The sequence below is a fragment of the Gobio gobio genome (genome assembly GCF_949357685.1).
Source record: "Gobio gobio genome assembly, chromosome: 14".
Taxonomy (NCBI): domain Eukaryota; kingdom Metazoa; phylum Chordata; class Actinopteri; order Cypriniformes; family Gobionidae; genus Gobio; species Gobio gobio.
Window position 1 is genome coordinate 41,959,191 of NC_137107.1, and position 26,756 is coordinate 41,985,946.

Here is a 26,756-nt window from a genome sequence, read left to right on the forward strand (position 1 = left end):
GTATGTACTATTTATATGAAGAAAAATTACATACTTTTGAGTGCGTAGCAGAAAAGTAGGCAAGCTTTAGGACATACTACTTCGTCATCTTTAACGGACAGCTCTGTCGCTTGGTTACGTTCATCCTGTCACCGTAAACTGCCCTGTCAATCATCTTGTCACATTCAGTTTAGTTTCATTTCCTACCATATCGGAGAGAATTGTAGTAGGACGTTGATCTTTCAGTCGTGGGTATTTCATGCGGATACTCCCCTCATGTGTTTGCAATTTGAATATGATGATGTGTTTAAAAGTTATTAGCCAAACGTATCATTACAGTTGCTGCAGATGAAATATAATGCGGATAACAATGAATAAACATCTTTTTGTCAGGTTAGACACTGATAATTATTCACTCAAACCCCTTTATCAAAACCTCTCTGCTTAACCGTCGGACTCGCTCACCCGCCATGTTTGTAGTTTTTTAACACTTTTTATCCACATTTGTAGTTCTAATCGAATCCTCGTCCAACTCGCAATGGGTCGTGGGCAATATTAGCCGTCAGAGAGTGCAGAGATCTGCACTTCGAATTCTAACCGGAAATAGTTGACCATCCAATTATCTTTGGAATACTCATTTCAACATACTAGGGCTGAATCCGAAATCTCCCCTATTCCCTCATTCACTATTCCCTACGTTAGTCCACTAATACAGTTCATTTGAAGAAGTGAATGAAAACGAGTGAGTGAAGTCGGACAGCCGTTGTGTGTACATCGGCTGTACACTCGTTATTGCAGTGCAATGTGGGATTGAATGAGTGCACTCAATAATGTCCACAATGGTTTCGGACACCATTACAAATGGCTGTCCCCTCAAATAACGCCCTATTTGATGGTATAGGGGGCGATTTCAGATTCAGCCTACGATTTGGGACATATTAATTATTTTTTCGAATACTATTTAAGACGGATACAATGCGAATTGGGACGCACCCTATCCGATAAAAAAGAAAAAAACGCATTTGTTTGTTTGAACATCTTGATCTAATCTGGCGCTTTTTAAAGATGCTGTGGGTCTTAGCGACATCCCGAGGGCATCATCTGAGTGTGTTGTCGTGGCATTGGGCATGTTCGCTTTGTTTTGGTGCGTTCCTTACGTGCCAATAAACACAGAGTGGACACAGTTTGTGTGTGTGTGCAGAAACGAGAGAGAATGTGGGCGTTTTCAGAAAGAAGCATGTGATTTGAGCATTTTTGCAACCACATGGTCATCCTTCATTAAAACCAGCTGTCCTGATCTGTATGATTGCGCTTTTCCTTGAATCTGAAATAACACTGATCCTCTCATTGATCTGTTCTTGTATCTCTGCATCAGTGACTTCTGAATAGCACATAAACCCAGACTTTGCATGGTCTTTCCCTGATATGGCTGCAAAGGTAGGATCCCTGCTAACAAAAATATGTTCTAAGAACGTTTTGCTAATGTTTCAGTTATAAAAACGTTATTTCTGTTAGTTCTCTTAAATCAGGGGTGGGAGACGTTTATCCTGAAGGGCCACTCTCTTGCATAGTTAAGCTGAAAAACACACTCACCTGCCTGTAACTTTAGTAATCCTGAAGACCTTGATTAGCTGGTTCAGGTGTGTTTGATTAGGGTTGGAGCTGAACTCTGCAGGACACTGGCCCTCCAGGATCAATGTTCCCCACCCACGTCTTAAAAACGTTCCATGAACAATGTCTAAATAATGTTTTTGTGCTAAGATTTGAGAATAAAGACCAGATAACTAGGAACATTTATTAAAGTTACTGGGTTTGTTCGTAACTTTGTTGATAAGTTCTTAAAATGTTCCCTGTTAGCTGAGATCTAGCCTCTTTATACATCCTGATGTTCATTCACAATAAATCCAGATGTCTTCTTGTACTGCGTCCATGCTCTCACGCTGAGAGCGCAATGACATCTGTTTGAAATCTCACAGCTGTTAGACATCAAGAGCCACGTGAACAGTGAAGACTTTATGCAAAGACAGACCATCATGATTCCCATCATGCAAATATAGTTGTCAGGCTCAGCATGGTAAACGCATCAGCAAATCTGAGACTCTGAAACTGGAGTGATTCGCTCTTTTTAGAATGCAAATGCAAATCAGGAGTGAATCCAGATTACTTTTTTAAGATTAACCACCTCATTAAACTTCTCATATATATATATATATATATATATATATATATATATATATATATATATATATATATATATATATATATATATATATATATATATATATATATATATATATATATATATATACACACACACATATATACACACACATATATACACACACTACTATTAAAAAGTTGGGGTCAGTAGAATAAATTAATATTTTTATTTTATTAATATCACCATATATTTATAGCATTACAAATTACTTCTGAAGGATCATGTGACACTGAAGACATTTTAAAAGATATTAAAATAGAAAACAGTTACTTTATATTGTGCGTGAATATATGGTGAGCATTTGAAACTTTTTTCAAAAAGATTTTAAAATCTTACCGACTCCAAACTTTTAAACGGTAGTGTGTGTGTGTGTGTGTGTGTGCGTGTGTGCGTCATACACTGAGTGCCACTTACAGGTTCAATGATCGCAGGCTCTCCTTTCTGGCCTTTCTCTCCTCTCAGTCCATCCACCTTTGGAAACACAAACTCAGTTGAATTCAGTTTATATCAGTGTAAACACAATGTGGATTATAAATGGAGTTGCAGGTAATAAATAAAACAAACAATTCTGAGAACTTTTTTTTTTGGAGATAATTCACCCAAAAATGAATTAGAGTTCAACCTCATGTCGTTCAAAACCTGCACGACGTTCTTTCCCCCATGGAACACACTTTTTTTTTAAAAATGATACTGAAAAGAATGGCAGGACATTCTCCTTTTGTGCTCAATGGAGGAAACAAACAGAATATTTCCTACAAGTTTGCATAGATGTTTGGGTTGCATTGCATGGGCGTAACTAGAGATCACCTGTCCATAGCCCTCGTCGGTCTCTGCAGGCAGCTCTTTGTTGCCGTCGGGGTATAGGTCTTCATAATCATACATCTTCTCCAGTTCTTCATCAGTGAAATCTGTGATCGACTCCTCCTTAAACTTGTCAATATCGATGGAATCGGCTTCTCCACCGATTCCTCCCTGTCCTCCTGTTGCAACAGACCCCGCCCCCGCGCTGGCGCCAGCACTGCCGGATCCGCCCCCAACTGAGCCACTTGAAGAAACAGACCCGCCTCCAACTGATACAGAACCACCCCCAACAGATACAGACCCTCCTCCAACAGAAACAGAGCCGCCCCCTACGGACACTGAAGTCCTGCTGCTTTCGCCTCCTCCCACGGTATATTCTCCCTCACTGTATCCTTCAAATTCCTCTCCATAGTTCAGATCACCGTACGTGGTATCATCATAACCGCCACCAACCTGCAAAAATATTCACAAGCCATCAGACATCATAACCCACCAATAACCCACCAATAACACACACACTTATGTGTGTACATCTATTGATTCTGACATTTATATATCTAAGCAAGTCTATATTGGATGTCAACCGAAAATCAAAAGATTTTTTATTCATTTATTTATTTCATTATTATTTTTTTTTTAGGTCAATATATTTTTAAACTAAGTTTATGACAAAAAGCTCATTTTTAGTGGTAATTCTCATTATACTCTGTAGTACAGTATTTTTATTGTCATAAAAATAGGCTATATTTTCTTTAAACAGATATTTTTTTAAATTGCAGTATATATACACTTTATTGCCAAAAGTTTAGATATATAAAGTGTGTATATATATATATATATATATATATATATATATATATATATATATATATATATATATATATATATATATATATATATATATATATATATATATATATATATATGCCACAGACTGTGCCTATATTCAGGCAAATGGAGCCCCAACTAAGTATTGAGAGCTCTACATGCTCACACTTTTCATGTTCATACTTTTCACTTGGCCAAGATTTCTAAAAAAATTCTGAGATACTGAATTTGGGATTTTCCTTAGTTGTCAGTTATAAGCATCATTATTAAAATAAATAAACATTTGAAATATATCAGTCTGTGTGTAATGAATGATATACAAGTTTCACTTTTTGAATGGAATTAGTGAAATAAATCAACTTTTTGATGATATTCTAATTATATGACTAGCACCTGTATACACACACACACACACACACGTTCTTGACAGGCTGCAATGAAAATGTGAATTTTGCAGTAATTGCAATAATTATCAAAACTTGCAAAACATATGAACAAAATTTTAAACAGAAAATTCTTGAAAAATACAGTCAATATATTTATATTCTTTAAAATAAAATAAACAGTACAAATCAAATAAAACAGAATAACAATGAGTTGTTGCTAATATTAAATGTTATCAATAAATCTAGTATTTTTTTAGACTGGACCCCTGAGTTGAGTAAAATCCACTCTAGTAAAATAGCATCTTGATACACTATTATACTAAACACTGCAGCAATTGCAATAATAAGCTAAACTTTCAAAACATATGAAATACATTTAAAACATAGAACATTCTTTAAAAATATAGTCAATAAAAAGTAAACTCACTGAGGTAGAGCTAGAGCTGGAGCTGGAGCTGGAGCCTGTACTAACACCAGTGCTGGAGCCAGAGCCGATACTGATTCTAGAGCTGGAGCCGGAGCCGGAGCTGGAGCCAGTACTGATTCTGCTGCTAGAGCCGGAGCCGGAGGTTCCATTGCTAATCATTGTGACAGTTGAGTGCACTCTTCCACTTCCTCCTCCTCCTCCTGATGATGATGATGATGATGATGATGTGATTATCCGCCTGTCCAGGTCTCCTCCCAATCCCAAATCCACCTCACCCAGTCCAATATCTACTTCTCCTCCAGTGCCTGTGCCTGTACTAGTGATCGTGATGGTCCGGGAGCCATCAGGCTGAGGGGTCGACTCGTCGTAGTACGTGTCGTATCCGTTTCCATATCCATCGTAGCCTTCGTATGGGTCTTCACCGTTATTTGTTGTAGAACTGGAAGATGAAGAGGATGAAGAGGAGGAGGAGGAGCTACTCGATGAACTGCTGGAGCCTCCTGTTCCACTAGTGATAACTGAGGTAACTACACGACGGCTATCCGGAACAGACACCTGGTAAACACAGTAAATAGACACTTTTTTAGAACCGCTCGGCTGGGGATTTCCTGATTGATTCAGTTTCAATCCAGTTGATCCCAATTAGGAATATTTCAGTTTCACTGTGTAGAAGTTCTCTGCAAACTAATGCTGGGGACTGTGCGAGTCCATCTACAGTACAGTAGTTTTCAGCAACAGTCCCGCTCTACAATTTTTATTCATTAAATATCTTTTTACTTGCAAAAGTGCCACATTACGGAATAGAAATGGCTAACAAACACAGTTTAATGATGACTTTGAAAACTTAAAACTTACAAAAATAAAAAATGCTGCCTTGACAACTAACTAAAATAAAATAAGTTTAGGCTGAAGTAATACACTTAGCAAACTTAAAACTAAAATAAAAATAAATTAATGCTAAGCAGAAAAAAAACAAATTAAAACTTAAACTAAACTTAAAATGAATAGTGAACATAGAAAATAAAAGCTCATTCAAAATATTCAAATAACACTGACCGTTAGGTCTTCAGTTTCGGTTTCAGTCGCTTCATCAGTTGTCGTTTCTGTTGTCTTTTCGTTGTCCATGTCCTCATAGTAGGGATATTCGTAATAGTAGTTATCATCCTCTGTGTTCTGAAGAAATTTTTTGGGAATATTCAGTGTTATTAAATGTTAAAACACTGTATGTGTTCCAGAAAAAAAAGGCAGAGTACTGAAAACTGTGTTCTAGAACATGACAGAACACCACAATAGAATTACAGTTAATATCAATATTCTAGAGTGTGAATCTATTTGTTTTTAGCTTTCTTAGTTCTTTTGCATGTGCATATGGGTGGTTGAATATATTCCATGTACTGTAATCTCATGGAATGAGATCATTCAAGCTGCATCCATAATAATTATGTTAGCAAAAAGCTGTTTAAACTAGTTTCAGATGGAATATAGAACGTTACACTACATACTACCCATTAAGATATAAACCTGCATATGGATCCATTTTGGCAATCTGAGCAATGCAAAAAACAAATTATTTCTGAGCCTGAGGACATGAACATGAGTTCAGTCTCTCAAGAGTCTCTCAAGCGTTGACATCCTGTAATTATGGGAATTATGACATGATGTGAATGCAGCATATGTTAACATTATTTGTTTTCCTTGATAAAAAAAGAGCTCAACCACTAGTGCTTATTTTATATGCAAAATATTCAAGTGAGAGCAAATACATGTAAACATATTTGAATATAAAACAGTGAATATGTTGAATATAAAAGTAATATATGAATATGAAAATATTTAAAAAGCACAATATTCGAAACTTTAACACTTGAGGTGGAACGAATGATTTCATCATTTTATTTTTATTGGTTTTATTCATATAAATATAATATAAATAATTTTTATATACACACATATATGTGTGTTTTATATACGCGCGTGTGTGTACATAAAAAACATTGAATATTCTGACTATAAAACTAGTATATAAATATATTTTAAAAGCACAATATTTGACATTTTAATACTTTAGGTGAGACAAATGATTCAATATATTTTCTTTTATATGTATATATAAAAGTGTGTATATATATATATCTCCATGTATTATTTATTAAAAATATTCAACACAATTTTAAAATAAATAAATTTTCATATGCAATATGTGCATATATTAAGTGAAGTGAAGTGACGTGTGGCCCATATGGTGACCCATACTTGGAATTTGTGCTCTGCATTTAACCCATCCAAGTGCACACACACAGTAGTGAACACACACACACACTGTGAACACACACGCGGAGCAGTAATTATATTTAAAAAGCACAGTACTTGAGGTTGGATATTTCTTCATATATATATATATTTATATATACACACAATTGTTTATGGCAGCTGTATATGTGATAGTAAAATGAATATATAATTTTTTATTTATATATATATATATATATATATATATATATATATATATATATATATATATATATATATATATATATATATATATATATATATATATATTACTTTAATTTATTAATTTATGAATATTTAACATTATATTATTGAATAAATAAATACACATATACAGTATATGCACATATGTATTTGAAAATAAAACACTGAAAGAGCAAAGGAGAGGAGGGATTCCCTCTGATTGAATCCAGCGGAAATCCATGTTCTCTCTTATCTAGCGAGAAAGAGAAGAACGTGAGGAATTCCAGCCGCTCGCCGACCTCTCGCTCGGATCCACCGTTCTGCCTCTCTCTCCCTAATTCCCACACATTAGCAACGGATAACTCATCACGTTTTCATCTGTAGAGAGATTTCACTGATATTTAAGCGATGGAAGTGGCTTTTGAAGGACTGGTCAAAGGTGCAGGGGCTTTTCTTTCATATTGCCCCCTACTAATGCCCCACACTCAGATTTACAGCTCCTGACACACACAAACGTGAAAAAGGTGAACGCGAGGTCAGCAGAGGGTCGTTTCCATGCCAACACACTGACATCAAAGCCCTGAAAGATGTAAAAGTCCATGCATGGCTGAAAAAGCACCACATGCTGCAGTCACATGTATATCATTTCTTTTTACAGACATAACTCAGAGATAACTTTGCCATATGTTGGCCACAACAGTTTTCCGATAGGAAACTTCTCCCTTTTATGAAGATATCTGACAGCTGTGGTTTAATTTTCGATTCTTTTTCATTAGTTTGTTCATTTATGTTCCTGAATATCGAATGGTAGAGCATCCCGCTAGCAACGCTTTCAGGGTGCATGCATATATGCAGAATTAGGGTAGGAAAAACTTTCAGTCAAATGAATAAAATATAGTAATATATAACTGTGTGATTCAAGCATCAAACCCACCAGGAACTCCAGCACTACTGACAAAATCTTGAAGTTTTATTAGTCACATAAATGTGAAATTATAGATTTTTTACCTCTCGTCTGCATTATATTCAGCATTTCTGCACTTGTTTTGACGCTCTCGCCCGCAGTCAATCCCACAATTCCCTTTTGCTTAGCTCCCATTGAGAATCAATTGAAAACGGTCGGTCATCTCCGTGTTATTCAGCTTAAACTATTTTCTCATAATGTTTCACATGCTAAATCTCTCAGTCTTTCATTTAATGCCTTCTCTTCCTCTCTCCATAGCACTCAGAGGATATTGGCATCTGAGTGGAGCCAGATGGACAGAGACTGAGTATGAACACTCAACTGACCCCATGAAATAAAAACTGTGCCATTTTTTATCTTGTGTATGTTAAAGGGTTAGTTCACACAAAAATGAAAATAATGTCATTTATTACTCGCTATCTTGCTGTTCCACACCCGTAAGACCTCCGTTCATCTTCGGAACACAAATGAAGATATTTTCATTGAAATCCTATGGCTCAGTGAGGCCTGCATAGCCAGCAAAGACATTTCCTCTCTCAAGATCCATTAATGTACTAAAAACCTATTTAAATCAGTTCATGCGAGTACAGTGGTTTAATATCAATATTATAAAGTGACGAGAATATTTTTGGTGCGCCAAAAAAACTAAATATCGACTTATATAGTGATAACCGATTTCAAAACACTGCTTCATGAAGCTTCGGAGCGTTATGAATCACTGTATCGAATCAGCGGTTCGGAGCGCCAAAGTCACGTGATTTCAGCAGTTTGGCGGTTTCACACGCGATCCGAATCATGATTCAACACGCTGATTCGTTGCCGCTCCAAAGCTTCAGGAAGCAGTGTTTTGAAATCGGCCGTCACTATATCATAGACATTATTTTTGGGTTTTTTGGCGCACCAACAATTTTCTCGTTGCTTTATTTTATTAATATTGAATCATTGTACTCACATGAACTGATTTAAATATGTTTTCAATAAATGAATGGATCTTGAGAGAGGAAATGTCATTGCTGGCTATGCTGGCCTCACTGAGTCATCGGATTTCAACAAAAATATCTTCATTTGTGTTCCGAAGATGAACGTCTTAGGGGTGTGGAACGGCATGAAGGCGAGTAATAAATGACATTATTTTCATTTTTGGGGGAACTAACCCTTTAATATAATCCTAATTGATGACAAATTACCAATTCTTTTGCATTCTAAATGTGTTATTTCTAACAGAAAACAGTCACATATGAATGTAGCATTTTATTTTGTGTCAAAACAATGTCTATTCTATAAATTTTTTGGCATATTGATAATACAATATGCTAGCCAAACAGCTCAAACGCTCTACAGGCCGAGACCTGCTTCGGTGCTGTCATTTCCTCCCTTTATCACTCTCTTGCTCGTTCTTTCTCTGACTGATGAGGTCATCCGTTCGGTTGGAAAAATATATTCTACATTGCCTGCAGCTGGGTCTTTTCCGATGAAATGGAAAGAGCCATAAAGAATTAATATGCCTGAAACGTACACACACAAGTGTGGGCAGGTATTATTACTCCATTTTAATTTGGTTCTCATTCCATCTCATTTCAAAAAGGACTAAATGTATAAATAGTCAAACAGCCAGTGCTTTGTGCAGTCAGACATGCCAACTGTAACACCAAAACCAGATTTCTACATTTTCTGAAGAAAACCTGAGCAGTACTTGCACACATAATAAATCATTCACCATTTTAAATTAAGTATCATTAACGGCTCACCATTATGACCTCCGGTCAAAACATATCTGTTATGAAAACTGGCATAGCTGGGGATTATTGCTAAGTGCTTGGCTGATGTGAAGATTTAAAAGTGCTTCGGCTGTCCAAACACTCAACATGTTTCTGACTTCATTTGAGCTGATCTCGACGAGCTACAAGAAACTGATCTCTGCTCTCTGTTTTGTGCAGACTGGGCCGAACAGAACGCCAAGGATTCTAGGACGTCCTTAAGCCGTGTGTGCACTTAAGTATTTTTTCCACGGGAGTGCAGAGAATTTAAAAACAGCAGCAGTATGACGAGCCGCTAATCGTTTATTTGACTGCTTGGCTTTTTAACATTTTTTAAATGTTCAACTTTGGGTAAAATGTGACCGCTCATCACGCTGTCCAATCACAGTGGAGGAGGGGCGGGACAAATACATCCTGCTTGTTCAACGGCAACTTACGACAGCAACAAGCAGAGCAAAATCCCAACCGGACAAAACAATCTAAAACAACAGCAAATGCTTTCGATTGTATTGACATTTTTATATTCAGAAACAAATGATATTCAAAAATTATATACTAGTAACTAGGCAGGCACTTGCACAGGTAGGACCCTTTTTGCCCTTACACTGCGATGAAAATATACACTATAGTTCATTTATGTAAGATAAGATAGCAAAATAAAGTAACCTGTGACATATTATACCCAAAAATTCTTCATAAAGTGGACTACCAGTAAAATTGATTAAAAAAAAATTGGGACCAACATTATTCAGACACTTTGACCTGACCATGATCAAGTGTTTTTTTTCTTTCATTGCTAATGCAACCTTAACAAAATGAAGCATTGCTTGGTCATTGGTTGATCTAAATTGGTATTATCTAATTGTGTACTTAAATTTAACAGCTGACAGCTGATTGGTTGATTGTAATCAATTACATACCTTTCTATCAAACTTATGACATTATCAAGATGAATTTGTTCTGACACAGTTCTTGTCATATTTTATTACTATTTTCTAAACTATAGCGAATAAACTGTGATAATGTGAGAAAATGTTGAAGATGTCAGAATAAATTTTGGTTTGACTGTATATATTTATTGCTTGTAATGTCAACTCAGTAAGTGTAACCACCGTGCTCTTCCCAGAATGTGCGAAACGGAAGTCTGAGGAGATAGAGAAGGGGAGGGGGAGGCAAACCCATAGCCGGAGACTTGTGCCTCCATTGGTAAAAATAGCCAATAGTAGCCAATCACGATCGAGTATTTCACGTTTAGCGATTAGGAGTGTTGAGAAAAGTAACATGGCAGAGGAGGCTAGCCTCCCTTGGTGTATCAACTAATCATGGAAGAGACGTTAATTGTGTGATATTAGTTTGAACTGCTACCGCTGACTACGTATGGAGAGTAGAGATATTGAATATCTGATCGCAAACAAATTTATCAAACTACCATTCGAACAACAGCTGCAAATTTCAAATGAAGGAGGACTCCACGCCTATAGGCTAAGCTAAGGCTAAGCTAAGATACAAACAGCAATCAGCTTCACTAAACGGCCGAACATGCTCTTTTAACACGGACATTTAAAGGACAGAAGGGTGGATTTTTGCTTTAAGTGATAGGCTAGGTGAGTGAAATTATGTTTATATGTGTCTTGCTGTATATGTGTCTTTTTCTGTACATTTTCTGTCTAAAAAAAAAAAAGCCATTTTAAAGCGAATTTTGTGTGCCTCCTCTATTTTTCAGAAAAGTGCCTGGCATTTTCAGCTGGCTAAAAAAAGCTTTGGTGGCACACGACTTTATCACTCTTCCACCTCTAAAAGGAATCCTGGAGGAAGTATGTGAACTTACATATTCATCAGTGTTTGGGTCTTGGTTCTGGGGCTGTTCAGGGGCAGGAACTTCACAGTCGGGGCTGTAGTGCTCACAGTAGTCCAACGCAGCACGATGGTCCGATACAATCATCAGTTGCTGGATTTCACCCTAGAAACAGAGAAATCAGCCATTACAACTTTGAATAGAACACAAAACAAATATAGAGGATTGACATATCTTTATACTTGATCTAGGGCATGTAAAAGGAAACATGAGGCAGTGAACCAGCCAACATTTTACTCCCTCACCACTCCCTAGACCACAGTGAATGAAAAAATCTAATTTGATGCAAATGAAAATAAGGATTTTATGGACTGAAGTGCAGTCCATTTAATGCACAATAAAAAAAGCTGTTATATTTCATACAGCATACAGGCCTCATTCATTCATTTACTAAGAAATGTTAATTATTTTTATTGTTTTTATTTATTTTAATCATTTTAATGATACATTGAATAATATATATATATACATATATATATATATTAGTGCTGGGAAATCAATTAATCGCGATTAATCACATCCAAAATAAAAGTTTGTTTACACATACTATATGTGTGTGTACTGTGTATAATTATTATGCATATAAATACACACACATGCATGTCAATATTTAAGAAAATGTATACATATAAAATATTTATATAAATATATATACACATGCAAATATTTCTTAAATATATACATGAAAGTGTGTATTTATATATACATAATAATTATACACAGCACACACACATATTATGTAAACACAAACTTCTATATATATATAGCGGTTACTGAATTATGACTCACTTACAGAACCACTGTGTAACCAATTATTGATCAAACGGCAATGACACAATCCGGACGAGCTGGGCATTCAAATAAGGAAGGAAGTATATCAGGAAGTAAAAACATCACATCAAATGAATCCAAAACTCAAAACACACACAGAAACAGGGGAGATAGCTGAGCTTTCTGCAAAACAGCTGTACCCTTTCATTCAATAACCATGGTTTTTGGAAAAAAAATAATGAATAGAGCATGGAAAAGGGATGAAACACCTGTTTCAATAGGACAGGAAATACACACACACACACACACACACACAGACACAGTAAAAGTGGGTCACAGACTGGGAGGAGAGAGTTGAGTCAGAACCTGAGAAAAAGCCAAATCTGTCCAATCAAATTAGGGCACAATGACCAGCACCTGTACACGTACACACACACACACACACACACACACACACACACACACACACACACACACACACACACACACACACACACACACACACACACACACAGACTTTACAGTATGTGCTCACTGCAAAACAATAAACAACTTACCCTAAATTGCTATCATTTGAGAGCATTTCTCTCTTGTTCCCACATGCACACACACACAATCGTTACCGGTATAATCTGATTCAAATTCATTCTTCTGTAGAGCTTCTGATTTTGTTTAATAATTGATGGGTTTTATAACAATGACACTGTTATTTTCCTGTTTATTAATTATGAAGCTGCTTTGAAACAATCTGTATTGTATACAGCGCTATATATAAAAAATGACTTGGTTCATGAACAAATTACTCTTTTGAATCAGTCAAAAAGACTCACAAACTCACAAGTTAACGGTTTGGATCAGTCTGGATGTTTTTATGGCAACATGTACAGTAGTTAAAGATAAGCGTTGACAAATGGCTTAATTATGATAAATGTTATTTTAATGAAATTATATAAAAAATATTGTGGCATTTGATTTCCCATGATGTGGGGAAACCATGTTGGTTTGTGCTTATAATGGTTTTAATTAGTTATAATGTCTTTTGACCCATTTTAGTTACTGTTTGTTTTGAAAGTTTTGACAGTTTAACTAAATAAATAAAGCGAAACTTCTTCAAAAGCCAATGTTGCATAATCGTTAGAAAAAATGGTATTGTTTGGTTTGTAAATGTGCAGGAATTACCACACTGATTTATTATAGCAGTCAAATTCATATATCAAGTCTAATCGGAGACTTTTCCTTGTTATACACGCACAAATACACATTTTTCCCAGAGCAATCCAAGGAAACTTGTACAAGCAGGCGGAGAAAATGTGGGCAAAGTGAGTGTGAACTGGAAGATGAATGTCTGGAACTGACATGAGTTTAGAGTCAAACATGAAGAGACTAGCGCACACACACATTAACAAATAAAGAAGATTTAAGTCATCATGGGAAAACAAAAGAGAGAGCGAGAGAGAGAGAGAGAGAGAGAGAGATAGAGATAGAGAGAGAGAGAGAGAGAGAGAGAGAGAGAGAGAGAGAGAGAGAGAGAGAGAGAGAGAGAGAGAGAGAGAGAGAGAGAGAGAGAGAGAGAGAGAGAGAGAGAGAGAGAGAGAGAGAGAGACAGCTGTGCAGAAGGCTCTCTGGGCTGCGTGGAGATTTGGCTGCATGTGACCAGAAAGAATCGGCACACTAAACACAAGAGCAGCGGAACACGATCCACAGAGAAAACTGGAAGACAAAACGCTTCTAGTGTCGACCAAACCGCTGAACACAGAGTTCTAGATGACACATTACATAACAGAGAGAATTATGGGTAAAAAAAAAAAAATTCTCAGAGAAACTCTGGTGCAGGGTAACATGACAAGTTTTAAATTAAGCAAAATACGTTAGTTACAGCAACTATGTTTACTTGGTGGTGGAGTAACGGATCACAAAACTCACAGCTCGGATCTATTACCATTTTGAATCACGGATCGGATCATTTTTCGGATCAGCAAAAAATAAAAGCACACTAAGTACTTTGATATAGTGTTGTCAAAAGTACCGACCGTGATACCAAGTCGGTACTGACATTTAAAAAATGTGAGCGGAATCGTAAACACCTCTGACTGGCCATTGGTTTTCGCGCATGGTTTTATTTTTTTTATCAGCTGTTTGTGTAATGAGTGCTTCCACACCATAGACCGTAAAAGAAAATATGGACGACGCGACTTCATTGACTTCTGCTGACAGGAGTTGAAGCTTTCGGAGGCCCGCACATGGCGCTGACATCTTGCGCAGATTTGGGACAGAGTCTGCGCAGTAGCGATCTCGGGACAGGAGTTGCGCAGTAGAGAGCAGGAAGTAGAGGTGCTGCAGCGAAAAAACAAAAAAAAATTCCCTTCGATGTCGATTTTTTTACTCTCGCAGTGACAGAAAAGGCTTCAACCAATCACATATAGGGAAACAAAGGTGACGAAATGTCCAGTAGATGTCACTAGCTATTCAATCATCATTAACCTTTGCCAGGTATCGCATTTCTCATGCTTCGTATACCACATATTCAGTAATTAAACGTGTGTATATTAATGAATTCCAAACATTCGTAACTAGGACGCGCGGGCACGCTCATTCATAATTAGCATAATCCCCGCCCATGAGTTACAACTGCAAATGACATGTCCAGGAACGCTGTGGAATCTTCTGGAATTCTTTCCCAGGTTTAGCTCTAGTATTTTGCATAAATGCTAAACAGACTGAGGCCCCGATCACACAGATCGCGTTTTTCAGGTTCGAAAACACGAGGCGCACCGCACTGCCTTTTATTGGTCGACGTTTTTCAATTTAGAAAATAGCAGTGCCCTGCGTTTTTTTTATGTTGCTAAGAAACCGCCGAATCAGCTGTCCTGTCAGTCTCATCAAGGTAACGGTCACCACAACGGAAGGCCCGCCTCTCCATTCATTTGATTGGACAACAGAAAAAAAACGTGATGACTTTTGATTTTTTTTTTAACTTCAGGCGCTCAGAGTGCTCCATCTAATACGTGAGGCACAGCAGGTGATGTCCACCCAAAGCATTTTTGGCCAGCCAAAAAACACCTGGTTCTCTTCTGAAAACGGCCAGCTGGTGGCGCTTAAATGCGATTTGCAAGGGAGATACTTTGATTGCTATGATACAGAATATCCATGGCAGTAATGCGTTACTAGTATCTCATTTTGAAGAATATTACTGAATGAGCAGTATTAACTTCTCCATTATTGTTGTTCAGTCGGTGTACCAGTAGGATGATTGCTCGGTGTAGTTTTGTCCCGCCCTTCCTCCACTGTGATTTGACGGCTTGGTAAAAAGTCAAAGTCTTTACGAACGATTTACACACAAATTTGTTCTGCGCGTGTTTCATGAATAAGGCCCATTGACTCTATATGACTGCGCTAATGCCAGTGACAAGTAATATCTTACTTGTCCATTAAATATACATGTTAAATAAGTTGTTAGCATGTGCTATGACAGCTGAACTGAAATAGATACGATTAATTGGTTCCAGGGCAACAACTCTGGTAGTTAGAGCAACTTTTTTTTGAGTAATCAACTTAAAAATGAGTGTTTATGCTACAAATTATTAAGTTCCTCTAACTCAATGTAGCTTGTTGATTGATTGCAAATTCACTCAAAGTTGCCATGAATAAATAAAACATTTGTAAACATAATTTTTTTTGTGTACAGAGGAAAAATCACTTTAATTAAATCACTAATTTATTTTATTAATTTATATAATTATATTATTAGCATGCAGTTTATATGGACTAAACGTTTTTTTAAGCTTTTATGTACCAATGATTAATTAAATTAATCAAAACTGACAATTATTTCAAATAAATGCTGCACTTTTGAACATTCTATTTATCAAAAAATCCTGAAAACAAAATCATGTTTTAATATTAATATTTAATATTAAGCAGTGCAACTGTTTTCAACATTGATAATAATAAGAAATGTTTCTTGAGCAGCAAATCAGCATATTAGAATGATTTCTGAAGGATCATGTGACACTGAAGACTGGAGAAAATTCAGCTTTTCCATTACAGAGAAAAAATACATTTGAAAATATATTCAATTAGAAAATAGTTATCTAAAATTACAATAATATTTCACAACATTTACAGTATTTTTGATCAAATAAATGCAGTCTTAATGAGCACAACAGATTTCTTTCAAACGATTTGACCACCCCAGAACTTCTGAACAGTATATTTGCATTAGCGTTTTCTCCAAACAGTGTAAGTAGCATCAGTGTCTTTCCTGGTTTCATTCCCTGTTTTTGTTCTATTTGTCACTCGTGACATTTTCCGAAGGCTTTACTGTAGGAACAATGACTGTAGTCATTTCTGGTTGGCTGTTACTCTGGATTGTTTGCCAGTGTAAACATGTGTTTGGACTTGACACCAGATTCAGATCCAAAATCCATAGTTTCCTAAATCCACACACACTTCAAACATTTTCAACTGGCCCAAAACACACAAAGACAAATCTACTGTCTTAATGTAAACTAAATATAATCACCGTAGATTAGTGAGCTGTAATTTTAGCACACACTCTTATACAAAGCAAATGACATGGACACAATGGTGACAGACCAACTTTTCAACTATCATTGAACCACTCTTTTGCACCATCCAAAATAAAATCAGATGAGCCCTAAGCTTAAAATAAAACATTTGGCATTTCCAAACAATATATAGTCCATCATAAATCCCCATTTCCCTTGAATCTATGATTAATCCCAGTCATCCTCCACTGCTCATAAGCTAACAATAGCACAAACTGAAATCATTTCTCTGTCATCTGGCTCTGTAAAAATGAACCCTTGGACTTTCTGCATCACTCCAGATTTGAACATACAATATTTCTGTTTGCATAGCGTGAAAGGAGAAGAGCAGAAACAGAAGAAGAGCGAGAGAGACACAGAGGTGTACAGAGACAACTGATCTATTCTGGGATTTGTGTGTGTCTGAGAGAAGTTTATCACATTAATGTGGGACAGAGAGAGAGAATAATAGACATTGCATTGTCAGCAACTTTGAAATACGAGCGCCTTTTTCGCCAAAACTCCCCACGTCTCTCTCTGGAGTCCAAGCTAACTGTTTCAGCAGCTGCCTGTGGCGACGTACGCAGCCAAAACTGTGTGCGCACACACACGTTTAAATGCTTAAAAACGGCACAACTTTTTAATAAATTAGTGTCACATGGCTGCAGTCAACAGAAAGGGGCGATAGACGGCACTGCTGCAAATAAGCAAAAATGGAGGAACAATCCCAAACTTTTCTGGTAGGGAGCCCAGAGTACAACACGTTCCCTTCAGTGCTTGAAAACATCTCGATTCCTTGTTCTGTTCTGCAATATTTCATTTCAACACACATGCAACAGGCTCACACACACATGCCACACACCCACACACACACTGGGTGAATCCCATGAAAACATTTCAGCCCGAATGGTTTTAAATGGTCCATATATATATATATATATATATATATATATATACACACACACACACACACACACACACACATACACACACGTCTGAGTCATTTATTATATATATATCATTATATATGTATATGTTATAATTATTATACATATAACATTTCTACATTATATATATATATATATATTCTAAAGTTAAATTTATAATATTAAGTATAATGTATATTGTCATTAATATTACTTTATATTATATATCATCATATACATCATATCATATATATATCTCATTTGATTATAACTGTATAATTATTTATTTAATATAATTTATAATATATAATAATAATACAATAATATATTTTTATCATTAGAATATATATATATATATTTTCTAAAGATAAATTTATAATATTAAGTATAATGTATATTGTTATTAATATTACTTTATATTATATATCATTTATAATTAGCAATAATTATTTATAATTGATATTATACATGTTCTATGTGTATTATAATATTAATGTAATATATTAATATAATATTTTATATATAGTTAGTAATATAAATAGCATTATAAATAATACATTTAATAATATATGATATAAATGATATTTATAATATATATATACATATATGTATTATAATTTACAACATTATTAATATCACATGGCAGTAACATTATTTTGAATGCCAAATTTTTTTGTATTTGTGCAATTCTGGTGATTCTCATTAATGTAATACAGTATTTTTTTTCTGCATCGCAGTCAAGTCACCTTAATAGCGCTTCTTACAATACAGATTGTTTCAAAGCAATTTGTAGAGAAATGTGTTTAATTATTATTAAAATTAAGACACAATATAAAACATCTTAATGGTCCTTAAAAAACGGTTAATTTCTACAGATTTTGGAGTTAAATGTGACCCAGACAGAGACCCTCTTGACAGGCTATGTTAGATTCACCCACACTCGCCCTGTCCAGTTTAACTGGAGTTTTAAAGCTTTTGAGGTCTTGTACTTATTAGGTTTGTTTAAAAATGACATCATCGCAGCTGCTTATGAGCTCATCAGCCCAAGACACGGGAAACAGACCGCATGTGATCCGCATTAGAATATGGACTCTCACAGTGGGAGAGATTGCAAAAAGATTTTAACGAAGCAGCAGGAAACTCACCACAAGAGCGACTAAATATCTGGCTGAACGAGAGACCACAATCGCCACATGCACACGCGTGACGGTGCGCGCACACACATCCAGGCAGCGTCTGGCCATTCTCAAGAGTAAAAAAACAAAAAAACAACCACAGAAACTAAACCATCCAGTGACGTGAACACACACACAGTGGTAGCGTCTGGAGACCTTTAAGATCTTTGCCAAAAGCAACAGGCATGTCTACCACTGCATTTTCCCTACGTTCCTTTTGTCCACCAACCCTCCATCAAGTTTCGCTACTTCATTTCTCCCATTCCCCATCACTCACCTCCACTTTCACTTTTCCATTTAATTATAATGGCATCTCCAGCCCGGCAGCAAAATGTTCTTGGCTTTTTATGATCAGCTTCCACAAATGCAGCATTGAATGTTGAATGTTTTTCACTAGGAAGCATTATAAAGTTTATGTTTCTTAAAGGATTAGTTCACTTCAAAATGAACATTTCCCGATAATTTACTCACCCCCATGCCATCCAAGATGTTCATGTCTTTCTTTCTTCAGTCGAAAATAAATTACGTTTTTTGAGGAAAACATTTCAGGATTTTTCTCCACACAATGGTCTTCAATGGCAACCAAAATGTTGAAGGGCTTCATAGGCTCTGCGCGATCCCAGACGAGGAATAGGGTCTTATCTAGGCAAACCATCAGTCATTTTCAAGAAAAAATAAACATTTATATACTTTTTAACCTAAATTGGTCATTTTGCGCTGCTCTGTGCACGTCAGTGATTACGTAATCACGTCGGAAAGGTCACACTAGACGAAGGCTGAAGCACCAGTCAAATCCTTTCACTGAATGCCACTAAAAATAGATCAGATACATATGATGTATTTTCATTCAAATTAACTGAATCAATAAGCAGCGCAGGACCAATAAGTTCAAACCTAATAGAACAGATATAAACCTAATATAAACAGATTTCCTCAAATAAAAGTTAGACTATATACGCCAGCACGTTACAGTATTGTTGTTCGTCATGTATGAAAATGATCTTCTGTACACATGACGGGCGGCAATAATATCGCAAGAAAAGCCTGACGTGTACTGACAACTGCATTATTTAACCGTTTTTTCTTCATTACAATGTTAAAGCAAGTGTCAAGTAAGTTTCATTCATAATGTTTCTACTTCATGTAACATGACAGTTCATACTGGAGTGAAGCCGTTCTCGTCATGTGATTGGGGAATACATTTCTGAGGGTGTGGTGAGCTTGTGTCAGGGGTGTGGATAGGGAGGCGTTGGAAGAACCATCATACGTCACGATGACCCACAACGTCCAATAGGAAAATCCAACTGCAGTAGCCACCGTTCAACCTTAAAGGGTTAGTTCATGAAAATTCTGTCATTAATTACTCACCCTCATGTCGTTCGACACCCGTAAGACCTCCGTTCATATTCGGAACACAAATGAAGATATTTTTGTTGAAAGCTGATGGCTGAGAAAGGCTTCAGATAGGCCTCCATTGGCATTGAGTACATTGACACTCCCAAGACCCATAAAAGGCACTTAAAACGTCGTTACAAAGTCCATCTCACCACAGTGACTCTACAATAATTTTACGATGCGACGACAATAGTTTTTGTGCGCAAAAAAAAATCAAAATAACACCTTTATCCAACTTGTTCTTGTCTTCCGTGTGTGTCTCCACGACGCATGCACGAGAATATGACGTAGCGCCGGGGTTCGGGAATCCATGAATTGCACACTTGAACCCCATTTTGAGAACTACGCCGAGACCTAAAGCATGATCAATGTAGAATTCAACAGCTTAGACACGCGCGTCTTCCTCTGCTTGTAAACAAATCGCTTCCGGGTCATCTGTCCGAGCGCCGGATCTGAACGGAGGTCTTACGGGTGTCGAACGACATGAGGGTGAGTAATTAATGACAGAATTTTCATTTTTGGGTGAACTAACCCTTTAAGAGGGCAGCACTCAGACCGTTTTACACCATATATTATAGAATTAAAACACTTTATACCCAAATGTCAAAACATTTACTCGGATCAATGAACAGCACTAATAAAGCCCCAGTCTTGCAGATCATTAACTAAAAAAAGTTGGTTTAGGGTTTAGTGACCCTTTAATTTCTTTTCGACTGAAGAAAGAAAGACATGAACATCTTGGATGAGATGGGGGAGAGTAAAATATCAGGAAATTTTCATTTTGAAGTGAACTAATCCTTTAAGGTGATGATACACGGGGCTTGGGCACTTTCCCATTGAGAATGGGCAACAAATTTCTATCTGGATACTTTATATTGGTTGTGGGCCCTGTGTCTCACCTGGTTGCCTGTTGACGGTAACATTGCTCAAAAAGTTACCAAGCACGATGTTCTGATTTCTAACATGCATTCACAGTGTTCGGCGGGTTTTACGGATATCAGAGCAGAAACTGAAGCCTCCCCTCGAAGAAATCAGGGCAGAAGTGGTTGAAAGTGGACAAAAGAGACGGATTAAAACACCAGGTGTAAATGGGAATGCGTCTCCCTCGTCCACTTGTGACTCGATCGACCAAAACGCATCTTAATACCAGGTGTAAACAGGGCCTTAAATGTTCTTGCTCATTCGTGCAGGGAAAGTTTAAGCATTCTATTCACATACAGTATACAGATTATATATTTAAATGTGCTATATGTTATTTAAGCAGATTGGAATTGCAAAATATTTTAAACATAACCCTGTAATAATTACTCCAGTCAGTCACATACTAATATGATGATTTGCTGCTCAAAAGACATCTCTTATTATTATTCCCAATGTTGAAAACAGTTGTGTTGCTTTTTTGTAGAAAGTTTGATAAAAAAAAGTTTTTGATAACATTAAGTCTTTCACTTTTGATCAATTTAATGCATTCTTTCTGAAGAAAATCATTCAATTTATTTAACAAACAAAAAAAACGTACTGACCACAACAGTACTGTATATAGGAAAAATAATAACCAATCCTATCACAGCCTAATATGTTTAAGCCAATCAAATCCACACATAATATCAAGTCCCACCTACTTTATATTCTATACAATATTTTGCTCCCCACAAGGACACAAGTATATTGCCATCTTTGTGGGTTTACCTGAACCGCAAACACACACACACACACACACACACACACACACTTCTGCTGACCTGTACATGTGTTGTGGAAACCCCCTCAATGATGTCATGAGACATGAGCCTCAAACTCCTCATCCTGACCAGAACTTTCCACAAAAACATCACCTTTGTCTCTCTGTGTGTGTGAGATATTTATGCACTGTTATGAAGCAAACTTTTCCATCTGACACAAGCCTAAAACTGATAACAGTATGATTCTCCAGGAGATTGAAGATAAACATCTGCCTTGTTGTCTGCTGTCTACATAGGCACGTACTTTATAAAGCAATATTCTAAATGAAATAGAAACGAACGTACAAGTGACTGATTTGGAACGCACTACATTGGCAGAAACTCGCTACACAAATTACGCTTATCATGTGAAGCACTTAAGATACTCGACTCACAACTCATAGTTTGATGTAAGCAAGAGGATAGCATAAAATAAAAAGCAAAAAATATTTAGAACATAGAACTACTTGCAGTTGCTACATCACTACATAGTATATTTAAATCAGTGAGTACCATAAATTCATAATCTCAAAAATACAATACATTACACCAGAGTTTAATGTTAAGATGATGGTAGCATAATAAGCAAAACACAAAGAACAGACAAATACTGTCCATTACTGAATAAAAATGAAGTATATTTATAGTCAAAATGTCATTAAACTGTCATCTTGGATGAAATCCAGTGCATTCTGGGATTGTCTATTCTATAAAGTACACATGCTGTCGATTTCAGCCAAAATTAGACATCTTAGAGCATCATAACAGTAATGCAAATGCTGTCTAAATAGGCAGCTCACAAGGTTTTGGAACGGAGATAATGTGTGATGTCTCCTAAATGATGCAATATTTTCTATGATTTTTTTTTATGAAATGTAAGCACTTAAACCTAAATTTAAACTGTATCGCTAAATAGATCTGCTTCATGAAAACAACACACCATCTAGTGTGCGCTTTTTGTTCCACGTCTATATGACTTTCAGATTCACCATTATTCCTCTCTGTCTTTCGTCTCTTCTCTCTCTCTGTTTATCTTAGAGGTCCATAGTGAAATTTGTCTGCATTTAAGGGAATTGAATTACATGTGCAGACTCTGAAATGAAATATGTTTTAGTTGTGTGTATACGGCAGGGGTTTGGTTAAGGTTCTGTGGTGACTCGGTGTCTCGCTCTGTGGAAAAAACGTACACGGCTCTTTCCATTTTCTCCAAACACTTCAACTTCAAACAGAAAGGTAGACCAAACCTTAAAGACACATCAGCATTCCACGAACCCAGTGTGTCTGCGGTCAAAGCCCTCGGGATGAGCGCTAACATTACCTACAGTCCTTCTGAATGACTCACATCCACTCATGGACTGCTCCAATCCCACAATCCTTCAGTTTTAGCCATCAAGACACACTGAGATAGAAAAAAATTACAAATTAATTTTTTTCATTTTCTAGAAAATGTGAGCTGTGCTTTCCTATGCAAAACTCTCAGCTACAGTGCCAGGGTGTTGCTATATCGCTCCTAAGGTGTTCAAAGTAGTAATTCATAGGAGTATAGTATGAAATATATATATAGTATGAAAAGAGTATATGCAATGATTTTCATTACATACATATGCAACTTTTCATTACAGAGTATAATTCAGCGAGTGCAAGTGTCATCATCCCAGAAATATATAAACTATTTACTGTTATTTTTCATTTTTGTCCAATTTTGTGCTTACAGTTAATTCGTCTTGAAAATAAAAAATCAAGTCAAGCGCATTGCATTGTGGGAAACAGTATTCCACCTGGTTTACTCTGGTTGTATACATCACATTTTGGCAAATGTAGAACATTTTCTGGGTAATGCATACATGGTGATGGAAAATAATATGAGATAGGAGGAACAATTATTTTTCAATGCTTCTGTGTTCACTTTACCAGAAATGTTGTGTTCGCTCGCATAACATTTGCATTTTTTCGCAAAACATTTGTGTTCTCTCGTAAAACGATTACGTTCCCCCAGAAAATTTGCATTTGTTCCCCAAACATTTGCTTTTCTCACAAAACATTTGCATTCCCCCAGAAATATGTTTATTTTCAAAACATTTGCGTTCTCTCGCAAAACTTTTACGTTTCCCCCAGAATGTTGCGTTCGCTCCAAAAACATTTGCGTGTGCTTGCATAAAAGGTGCATTTTTTCGCAAAACATTTGCGCTCTCCCGCAAAACTTTTGCGTTCCCCCCAGAAACTTTGCTTTGCTTGCTTAACATTTGAGTTCTCACAAATCATTTGTGTTCTCTCGCAAAATATTTGCATTCCCCCAGAAATTTTGTTTGCTCTCAAAACATGTTGTTTTCTCGCAAAACGTTTGCATTCCCCCAGAAACTTTGCGTTCATTTTCAAAACATTTGCATTTTCTCGCAAACATTTACATTCCCCCAGAACTTTGCGTCCGTTCTCGAAATATTCACGTTTTTTTCTCACAAAACATTTAGGGGTTCCCACAAAACTATTGCATTCCCAGAAAAACTTTGTGTTTGCTCACATAACATTTGCGTTTTCTTGCAAAACATTTGCATTCCCCCAGAAACTCTACGTTCATTCTCAAAACATTAGCATTTTCTCGCAAACATTTATTTGCATTCCCCCAGAACTTTGCATCCGTTCTCAAAATATTGGCGTTTTCTCACTAAACATTTGGGGGTTCCCGCAAAACTATTGCATTCCCAGAAAAACTTTACATTTGCTCACATAACATTTGCGTTTTCTAGCAAAACATTTGCATTCCCCCATAAACTTTGCATCCGTTCTCAATATATTTGCGTTCTCTCACGAAACTCTCACGAAACATGCGTTTGCTATGTCAACATCAGTGAGCAATACAGTCTGACCAAAAATACAAGCATAACCACACTTCAAATGTACTGTATACTTATTTTAAACGTTTATGGTTGACCTGACCATTACACACACATTCACACAGGACAGTCTATAAACCCTTGCGGCACAGGGTAACCCTACAATCTTACATTAGCACTACATAACCACAACTAGGTGCAAAACAAACACAAGCACGTTCCTCTCTCGCGTCTCCACTTGACAGTCACAGGGAGATGCTGAAATACTTTAACACTCATTGAAGACCACAGACACACATCCACAGACCCCTGCTAAAAACCATGAACACACTGACCAACAAGACTAAAGAAACACAGCTCACTGGAGTCTCACACTCTTGACTCAACAGAAAACTCAACAATGACTCAAACTGGGCATCAAGATGCCAAAATCTGCAATCAGAAACAATATCATAATATCAACTCAAACATTTCTTATCAAAGTGTTAAAGACCAAATTATATGAAATATTATTCACATTCAAATTATAGCCTTTACTCAATATCTATGTCAAATGATTTTTTTTGCTTTTTTTATTAATGGAAAAAACATCAGACACAAAGCTGCTACTTAATTGAGATGTACCTGACAGTTTCAAAGGATGAACAAAAAGCTTCTAGAGTTCCTCCTTACCTCGAACACCTCCTCATCCAGGATACGCGTTCCGAAGACCACGATGCCTTTGGTGTCGATGATGGGATGAGGGCTTCTGGATAGCGTCCGTGTCACCTTTTTCTTACAGTCCAAAATCAGAGTGATGCTCTGTTTGTGAACGCTGATCGCCACACGGTGCCACCTGAGTAACACACACACACAAATGAGGGTTATAGAGTGATCTATCTATCTATCTATCTATCTATCTATCTATCTATCTATCTATCTATCTATCTATCTATCTATCTATCTATCTATCTATCTATCTATCTATCTATCTATCTATCTATCTATCTATCTGTCTATCTGTCTATCTATCTATCCACCTGTCTGTCTGTCTGTCTATCTATCTACCTGTATGTCTGTCCATTCCATCTATCTATCTACCTGTATGTCTGTCTGTCTATCTATCCACCTGTCTGTCCATCCGTCTATCTATCTATCTATCTATCTATCTATCTATCTATCTATCTATCTATCTATCTATCTATCTATCTATCTATCTATCTATCTATCTATCTATCTATCTATCCACCTGTCTGTCTATCTAACTGTCCGTCTGTCAGTCCGTCCGTCCGTCCATCCATCCATCCATCCATCCATCCATCCATCCATCTATCTATCTATCTATCTGTCTGTCTATCTATCTGTATGTATGTCTGTCTGTCTGTCTATTCTATCTATCTATCCACCTGTCTGTCTATCTAACTGTCCATCCGTCCATCCATCCATCCATCCATCCATCCATCCATCCATCCATCCATCCATCCATCCATCCATCCATCCATCCATCCATCCATCCATCTATCTATCTATCTATCTATCTATCTATCTATCTATCTATCTATCTATCTATCTATCTATCTATCTATCTATCTATCTATCTATCTATCTATCCACCTGTCTGTCTATCTACCTGTATGTATGTCTGTCTGTCTGTCTATTCTATCTATCTATCCACCCACCTGTATGTCTGTCTGTCTGTCTATCTATCTATCTACCTGTAT

At 36.6% G+C, this 26,756-nt stretch overlaps 1 protein-coding gene across 2 annotated transcripts in view; it reads right to left on the reverse strand.

Annotated features, from left to right (window-relative positions):
• col5a1 (procollagen, type V, alpha 1) overlaps positions 1 to 26,756 on the reverse strand; it is a 110,961-nt gene that overhangs the window by 46,185 nt on the left and 38,020 nt on the right. For both annotated transcript variants that reach the window (XM_079835157.1, XM_079835156.1), the window contains exons 4-9: positions 25,729 to 25,891; positions 11,664 to 11,795; positions 5,699 to 5,815; positions 4,643 to 5,197; positions 3,008 to 3,454; positions 2,615 to 2,671 (exon numbers count right to left, since the gene is read on the reverse strand). In XM_079835157.1, coding sequence (XP_079691283.1) covers positions 2,615 to 2,671; positions 3,008 to 3,454; positions 4,643 to 5,197; positions 5,699 to 5,815; positions 11,664 to 11,795; positions 25,729 to 25,891 — 1,471 coding nt within the window. The remainder of the gene's footprint in view (positions 1 to 2,614; positions 2,672 to 3,007; positions 3,455 to 4,642; positions 5,198 to 5,698; positions 5,816 to 11,663; positions 11,796 to 25,728; positions 25,892 to 26,756) is intronic.